This window comes from Dendropsophus ebraccatus, chromosome 5 (assembly GCF_027789765.1).
Source record: "Dendropsophus ebraccatus isolate aDenEbr1 chromosome 5, aDenEbr1.pat, whole genome shotgun sequence".
In the NCBI taxonomy this organism is placed as follows: domain Eukaryota; kingdom Metazoa; phylum Chordata; class Amphibia; order Anura; family Hylidae; genus Dendropsophus; species Dendropsophus ebraccatus.
In genome coordinates, this window is record NC_091458.1 from 93021883 (window position 1) to 93031025 (window position 9143).

General features: G+C 43.8%; 1 protein-coding gene across 1 annotated transcript in view; it reads right to left on the reverse strand.

Annotated features, from left to right (window-relative positions):
* Nucleotides 1-4342, reverse strand: part of TM9SF2 (transmembrane 9 superfamily member 2) — a 29319-nt gene extending 24977 nt beyond the window's left edge. Inside the window, exon 1 of the mRNA XM_069970728.1 lies at nt 4119-4342. Coding sequence (XP_069826829.1) covers nt 4119-4244 — 126 coding nt within the window. The 5' untranslated portion in view covers nt 4245-4342. The remainder of the gene's footprint in view (nt 1-4118) is intronic.
* Between the last annotated feature and the right edge of the window lie 4801 nt (nt 4343-9143).

Sequence of the window (9143 nt, forward strand, 5' to 3'; positions counted from 1 at the left end):
ATTAGCTCTATGGAGGTACACAGGGAGCTGCTGTCAGTAAGGGCTGTGAGTACACTTACCAATACCATACACTGAACTATTTTACTATAAAGTGGTCAACCCCTTTAATTTTGGCATGAGTTTTCCAGATAAAGTTGAGGAAGAGTAGTAGAAATTAAAAAGCCAAAAAAAAAATAAAATCACAATATTAGTTGCTCCTCTTCAGCTTTTATGAGTTGTGGGCGTCACGTATGGAAAAGAAAATTAACATTCTGCATAAAGCTGGTTCCACCTTTCTTGAACAGTCGATAGGTCAGCTTTTAGGAGGAAGCTTAAGACTTTTCCCCCTAATTTACAAGCCAAATTTCAAACTATCAAATTGAGTTGGAGTATGTTATTGAACAACTATACCTTCTCTAAAGAAATTGTTATGGTTGTTCTCACGCAAGCATAATATGGGCACATTCTGTAGTACACATTCAGCCCTGAGCACAGGTCAAATTACCTGAACTGAAGGCATCACAGACCACAGACCACCATGCTGCTGTGTGTGAGGGTGTGGTGACCTGTGGCTGGGCATGGCCTTACAGCGTGCGCACTTCATAGGGCCCTATTACACGGAAAGATTATCGTGCAGAAAAATTGTTATAGCGTTCAAATTGTTATGGCGTTTAAATTTAGGGGATAATCTTTCCCTGTGTATGCAGGCAATGAACAAACAACCAACAAAAATTCCTTTGTGTTGTTGATCACATCTTTTGAGCTGACCATAAAATCACTGCTAATCATTTGCTAATCTTCCAGTGTACTTACACACGTTCATAATTATGACTGTACACTAGAGTATACAGATGATCATACTTACAATCGTAACTACTATCGTTCCATGTATTATGCTAGCCACCATTTTAAGTACAACTCTCCTATTGGGGCCAAACTACCTTTCTACTAACCAGCTCTGCCAGTTCAGTAATTCCTGTCATTTTCCCTTGCAGACTAGCTTACTATATTAGATGTGTGTTGGTATTTGTGTAAAAAATGAAAATTACAGGGTGGGACCATTTTCCTTCCTCTACTTCATGTGGAATAACATATGCCACAAATTAAAATCATTTACTTCCATTTATTTGTGGTATTACATATCATGTTAATTGAAAAGAGCTGACTAATAGTTCTGGGTCACCTGTATGTAGGAGGAAAGCTCCCTCCACCCCTCTCAGTGGCTGACGGGCTGGCGGCATGCACATAAATGGCAGCCAACACTTATAACTATAGCACATACATAGCTATGAGGTGCCCACTTTGATAGTTACTAGTGTTACAATATTTATGAGACACTCAGGACAACAGGAGAAGGGACCAACCCTACACTTTGCATTCCTCATACAGGGCAGCATAGTATGCAGTAATAAAAGAAACCACACTTGTCAAACCAGTAGAGAGTGACATTATCCAACAGGTTTATCAGGTCATAGTAACCAGAACAGGCCGCTCCACACAATGCTGCCTTACAGTAAGGAAGCAGACAATGGGTGTGAATAGTACTTTGATCCCTCCATGGAGTGATCTCTATTGAGGAAAATATCAAGAAGATTGGTTTTAAAGGAGAAGTCTGGCAACATTTTTTATTAAAGTATTGTATTGCCCCCCAAAAGTTATACAAATAACCAATATACACTTATTACGGGAAATGATTATAAAGTGCTTTTTTCTCTGCACTTACTACTGCATCAAGGCTTCACTTCCTGGATAACATGGTGATGTCACGACCCAACTCCGAGAGCTGTGCGGGCTGTGGCTGCTGGAGAGGATTATGGCAGGGGACACAGGGCACTGGAGGGACACTAAGCATCCCTCTGCCATCATCCTCTCCAGCAGCTACAGCTCTGGGAGTCGGGGCGTGACATCACCATTTTATCCAGGAAGTGAACCCCTGATACAGTAGTAAGTGCAGGGGAAAAAGCACTTTATCAGCATTTCCTGTAATAAGTGTATACTGGGGATTTGCATAAAATTTGGGGGGGCTATACAATAGGTTAATATAAATTTTTGCCCAACTTTTCCTTTAATGAAAGCGATGAGTGCAACTCAAGCATGGACAGGGCAGCCGTATCCATGTTTTCCCAGACTCCCTAGGGGCTGCATCCAACTTCTACAGCCACCAGCAATCAAATGCAGAACAATCTAACCCGAACACGATCTCATTTCTGCTTATTGTTCATAACACCATTCTATAGGTTGCTGAAGGAATACATAGAGGATAAGGAACTCTTTGACATCAGTTGCTAGAAGCTTTTTTTTCCAGTATACACAGCAACAAGAAAAAACTGAACATGGTTTTTGTGTTACCCAAAAGCATAGTAAACCATAATCATGAAGTGGATTAAACCTGGTCACTAGTGGATCCTGACTGGTCCTTTCACATCCCAGATACATGGCCAGTATGGCAGCTTCCCCACACATCCAAGATAGACGGCAGCTTCCCCACACATCCCAGATAGACGGCAGCTTCCCCACACATCCCAGATAGACGGCAGCTTCCCCACACATCCCAGATAGACGGCAGCTTCCCCACACATCCCAGATAGACGGCAGCTTCCCCACACATCAAAAATACACGGCAGCTTCCCCACACATCCCAAATAGACGGCAGCTTCCCCACACATCGCAAATACACAGCAGCTTCCCCACACATCAAAAATACACGGCAGCTTCCCCACACATCAAAAATACATGTCCGGTATGGCAGCTTCCCCACACATGCCAAATACAGTGGTACCTTGGTTTAAGAGCATTGTTTTGGTTTAAGAGCTCCTTGTACTGGGTGGGAGCACAAGTGGGGGAGGGGCATGATCTGCATAGTGGGGTCTACAGCACTGTACTCTGACCCAGGAAGTCTCCCTCACCTTCCAAATCATAGCAGATCCACTTCAGGCTGGGGCTTACATCAAAGGACAGGACTGTGTGGGTAATCTCTTCATATCTGTAACCCCTCTCTCCCTGGACAGAGAGCTGCATGTATGTGCCCACATCTGCCCTGCTCATTCCTTCCTGCTCCCTGCAGTCTCTGTCAGCCCTTGTGTTTCCCATCCTCTCCATTACTGTACAGTAGCTTATAATATTACATATTCTGCTGTTTCTTAAGGTTTGTTTCATTTGTTTTACATGTTTTTCAGAATAATAAATAATTATGTTTGGGGTGTGGAACCAATAGTCTGCATTTCTATAATTTCTTATGGGAAGTTTTGCTTAGGTTTTAGAGTGGATTTGGATTACAAGCACGGTCCCGGAATGAATTATGCTTGTAATCCAAGGTACCACTGTACACATCCAGTATGGCAGCTTCCCCACACATCCCAGATACATGGCAGCTTCCCCACACATCCCAAATACATGTCCGGTACGGCAGCTTCCCCACACATGCCAGAAATGTGGGGTCTGCACTCGTCTCCAGAATGCAGGTCCATGGCCTTTGTGCTGCCGGCTGTTACATCTAGGCCTGAGGGGAGAGGCGGCTGGATGATGGGTATAGCCAGGCTGGCGGTGCTCATTTCCCTTCTTTAACTCCCCTAGAGATGAATGGAGGGAGAGGCGGCTGGATGATGGGGAGAGGCGGCTGGATGATGGGTATAGCCAGACTGGCAGTGTTCATCTCCCTTCTGTAACTCCCATAGAGATGAATGGAGGGAGAGGCGGCTGGATGATGGGTATAGCCAGGCCGGCAGAGCTCATCTTCCTTCTGTAACTCCCATAGAGATGAATGGAGGGAGAGGCAGCTGGATGATGGGTATAGCCAGGCTGGCGGTGCTCATTTCCCTTCTGTAACTCCCATAGAGATGAATGGAGATGACAGGAGCATGTCAGACCTCCTCCCATAAGATGCCGGCTAGCTGGCTGTACACACAGGGGTCACCCACACCCACCCACATATCAGGCTACACTGTATGTTACCGAGGGGCTGCAGCATTGGTGCTGCTGATATGGGTCGACCCTGGGGCCACTCTGACCTGTACAGCCGCAGTAATGGCCGCCCCTGCTAGCATACCAGCACTGGGGAGGCAGATAGACTGCAGACGGCGGAGAGCCGGCCACTACCACCCCAGCCCGTTCACCCAGCAGGCCCCACGGTCAGCGCTCACCTTACACTCCACCGTCTCCTTCCCCGGCTCACAGAAGCTGACAGGTGCTAGGCCGGGCAGGTAGAAGGCGGCCCCCGGCCTCAGGACGGCCGCCACAAGGAGGACAAGCACCGCACAGCTCGCCATCACAGTTCCGGGTTGCTGAGCACAGACGGCGGTAGAAGCTCTGACAAGAGTCGCTTCCTGCTTCTCAGACACGTCACCCGCTCTGACGTCGCCTAGAGCACGCCGGGAAGCTCGCGCAGCTGCCGACTGACAAGCGTTCTCCGCCTCCACTTCCGGGTCCGGGCTGTCACATGACAGCGCCGCCTAACAGGCTGTACAATAGGTTGGTTCCTATGGAAACGGTATATCTGCCGGTATACTCCAGGGGGACGGGGACAAGTAACCGCAGCCCCCCATTATAGTGTCAGAGCATCAGATTCATCACATCTGTGTATACTGAGTTTAGTATTTATTGGGCTTTACTGATAACCTTAGTAATAGACAGCTACATTATATGGTCATTACTGAGAACCATAGTAATAGACAGCTACATTATATGGTCAGTACTGAGAACCATAGTAATAGATGGGCACATTATATGGTCAGTACTGAGAACCATAGTAATAGATGGGTACATTATATGGTCAGTACTGAGAACCATAGTAATAGACGGGCACATTATATGGTCAGTACTGAGAACCATAGTAATAGATGGGTACATTATATGGTCATTACTGAGAACCATAGTAATAGACGGGCACATTATATGGTCAGTACTGAGAACCATAGTAATAGACGGGCACATTATATGGTCAGTACTGAGAACCATAGTAATAGACAGCTACATTATATGGTCAGTACTGAGAACCATAGTAATAGATGGGCACATTATATGGTCAGTACTGAGAACCATAGTAATAGATGGGTACATTATATGGTCAGTACTGAGAACCATAGTAATAGACGGGCACATTATATGGTCAGTACTGAGAACCATAGTAATAGATGGGCACATTATATGGTCAGTACTGAGAACCATAGTAATAGATGGGTACATTATATGGTCATTACTGAGAACCATAGTAATAGACAGGCACATTTTATGGTCAGTACTGAGAACCATAGTAATAGACGGGCACATTATATGGTCAGTACTGAGAACCATAGTAATAGACGGGCACATTATATGGTTAGTACTGAGAACCATAGTAATAGGTACATTATATGGTCAGTACTGAGAACCATAGGAATAGACGGGCACATTATATGGTCAGTACTGAGAACCATAGTAATAGACAGGCACATTATATGGTCAGTACTGAGAACCATAGTAATAGATGGGCACATTATATGGTCAGTACTGAGAACCATAGTAATAGATGGGTACATTATATGGTCATTACTGAGAACCATAGTAATAGACGGGCACATTATATGGTCAGTACTGAGAACCATAGTAATAGACGGGCACATTATATGGTCATTACTGAGAACCATAGTAATAGATGGGCACATTATATGGTCAGTACTGAGAACCATAGTAATAGACTGGCACATTATATGGTCAGTACTGAGAACCATAGTAATAGACGGGCACATTATATGGTTAGTACTGAGAACCATAGTAATAGGTACATTATATGGTCAGTACTGAGAACCATAGGAATAGACGGGTACATTATATGGTCAGTACTTAGAACCATAGTAATAGGTACATTATATGGTCAGTACTGAGAACCATAGTAATAGACAGGCACATTATATGGTCAGTACTGAGAACCATAGTAATAGACGGGCACATTATATGGTCAGTACTGAGAACCATAGTAATAGACGGGCACATTATATGGTTAGTACTGAGAACCATAGTAATAGGTACATTATATGGTCAGTACTGAGAACCATAGGAATAGACGGGCACATTATATGGTCAGTACTGAGAACCATAGTAATAGACAGGCACATTATATGGTCAGTACTGAGAACCATAGTAATAGATGGGCACATTATATGGTCAGTACTGAGAACCATAGTAATAGATGGGTACATTATATGGTCATTACTGAGAACCATAGTAATAGACAGGCACATTATATGGTCAGTACTGAGAACCATAGTAATAGACGGGCACATTATATGGTCAGTACTGAGAACCATAGTAATAGACGGGCACATTATATGGTTAGTACTGAGAACCATAGTAATAGGTACATTATATGGTCAGTACTGAGAACCATAGGAATAGACGGGCACATTATATGGTCAGTACTGAGAACCATAGTAATAGACAGGCACATTATATGGTCAGTACTGAGAACCATAGTAATAGATGGGCACATTATATGGTCAGTACTGAGAACCATAGTAATAGATGGGTACATTATATGGTCATTACTGAGAACCATAGTAATAGACGGGCACATTATATGGTCAGTACTGAGAACCATAGTAATAGACGGGCACATTATATGGTCATTACTGAGAACCATAGTAATAGATGGGCACATTATATGGTCAGTACTGAGAACCATAGTAATAGACGGGCACATTATATGGTCAGTACTGAGAACCATAGTAATAGGTACATTATATGGTCAGTACTGAGAACCATAGGAATAGACGGGTACATTATATGGTCAGTACTTAGAACCATAGTAATAGGTACATTATATGGTCAGTACTGAGAACCATAGTAATAGGTACATTATATGGTCAGTACTGAGAACCATAATAATAGACGGGTACATTATATGGTCAGTACTGAGAACCATAGTAATAGGTACATTATATGGTCAGTACTGAGAACCATTGTCATAGACGGGCACATTATATAGTCAGTACTGAGAATCATAGTCATAGACGGGCACATTATATGGTCAGTACTGAGAACCATAGTAATAGACAGCTACATTATATGGTCAGTACTGAGAACCATAGTAATAGATGGGTACATTATATGGTCATTACTGAGAACCATAGTAATAGACGGGCACATTATATGGTTAGTACTGAGAACCATAGTAATAGGTACATTATATGGTCAGTACTGAGAACCATAGTAATAGACGGGCACATTATATGGTCAGTACTGAGAACCATAGTAATAGGTACATTATATGGTCAGTACTGAGAACCATAGTAATAGGTACATTATATGGTCAGTACTGAGAACCATAGTAATAGACGGGCACATTATATGGTCAGTACTGAGAACCATAGTAATAGACGGGTACATTATATGGTCAGTACTGAGAACCATAGTAATAGGTACATTATATGGTCAGTACTGAGAACCATAGGAATAGACGGGCACATTATATAGTCAGTACTGAGAATCATAGTCATAGACGGGCACATTATATGGTCAGTACTGAGAACCATAGAAATAGACGGGCACATTATATGGTCAGTACTGAGAACCATAGGAATAGACGGGCACATTATATGGTCAGTACTGAGAACCATAGTAATAGATGGGCACATTATATGGTCAGTACTGAGAATCATAGTAATAGACGGGCACATTATATGGTCAGTACTGAGAACCATAGTAATAGGTACATTATATGGTCAGTACTGAGAACCATAGTAATAGACGGGCACATTATATGGTCAGTACTGAGAACCATAGTAATAGACAGGCACATTATATGGTCAGTACTGAGAACCATAGTAATAGGCACATTATATGGTCAGTACTGAGAACCATAGTAATAGACGGGCACATTATATGGTCAGTACTGAGAACCATAGTAATAGACAGGCACATTATATGGTCAGTACTGAGAACCATAGTTATAGACGGGCACATTATATGGTCAGTACTGAGAACCATAGTAATAGACGGGCACGTTATATGGTCAGTACTGAGAACCATAGTAATAGATGGGTACATTATATGTTCAGTACTGAGAACCATAGTAATAGATGGGCACATTATATGGTCAGTACTGAGAACCATAGTAATAGACGGGTACATTATATGGTCAGTACTGAGAACCATAGTAATAGACGGGCACATTATCAATCTGTGAGGACCATGACATGGTGGAAGACTTTAGAGAAAGGGCCGCCATTTCTTAAAAGGCCATTTACTAGCCAACAGTTTACAGTTTGCAACAAGAAATAGACATGGTACTGAAGATTAGTCAAAGTAGAAGCTTGCAAAGGTACAGCCCCTGCCCCAAACACATCTACTTAAAAAATGAATGTTTTAAAATTATCTGCACTGGAGCCGTAATGAAAGTCTGTTTCAATTTTTCAAAGGCCTAAGGCTACCAATTTTTGACCCCCCCCCCCCCCTACCTTTCTTGGTCAGATGAATCAATAGCTATACTTAGACTGATAATAAGTCAATAATGGTTTGGACCTTTGCCTGATCCATATAAACTGATCTCAGAGACAGGATGTACCTTAGAAATGGTATCTCCTGTACCCCAAAAACAAATTTTTTCAGTTTGATGAACAGCTCATTTTATTTTAAAGGGAATCTGTCAGCACCTGGCCCTACCTAAGGTGCTGTCAATGTGCCGTTGCAGGCAATCCCCTAATGAGCATGGTACCTCTTCGTAATTTGTCCATGCAGTGGATTCTGTACAATTCTACTGTAATAAATTGTGTCAAAGAGGAGTGTCACGGCCGCGGCGGCGTCCCGTGCTCCGGGCCGCCGCCGCGACTCCCCACTGCCCCATGCAGCAGCCGGTGTCCGTAGGCAGGGACCCGGCGCTGCTGTCACTTCGGCCCCGGGGGGCGCCCTACCTCTCCACGCTCCTGTCCGTCGCTGTGCCGGCCGGCGCGCGCGTCCCCGCCTCCTAGGGCGCGCGCGCGCCGGCTGTCTCAGATTTAAAGGGGCAGTGCTCTCCTAATTGGTCCATGTGCACAATCACTCCCTATAAATTCCAGCCCTGCCCCACTACAGGTGTTGGAGCCTCTACATGCTTCCCATAGCGTTTGGCCCAGCTCCCTGTTGTTCCTGATTCCTGTCCACTACCTGGTCCCTAGTCCTTGTTCCTGGTTCCTGCTTCCCCGTTACTCTATTGC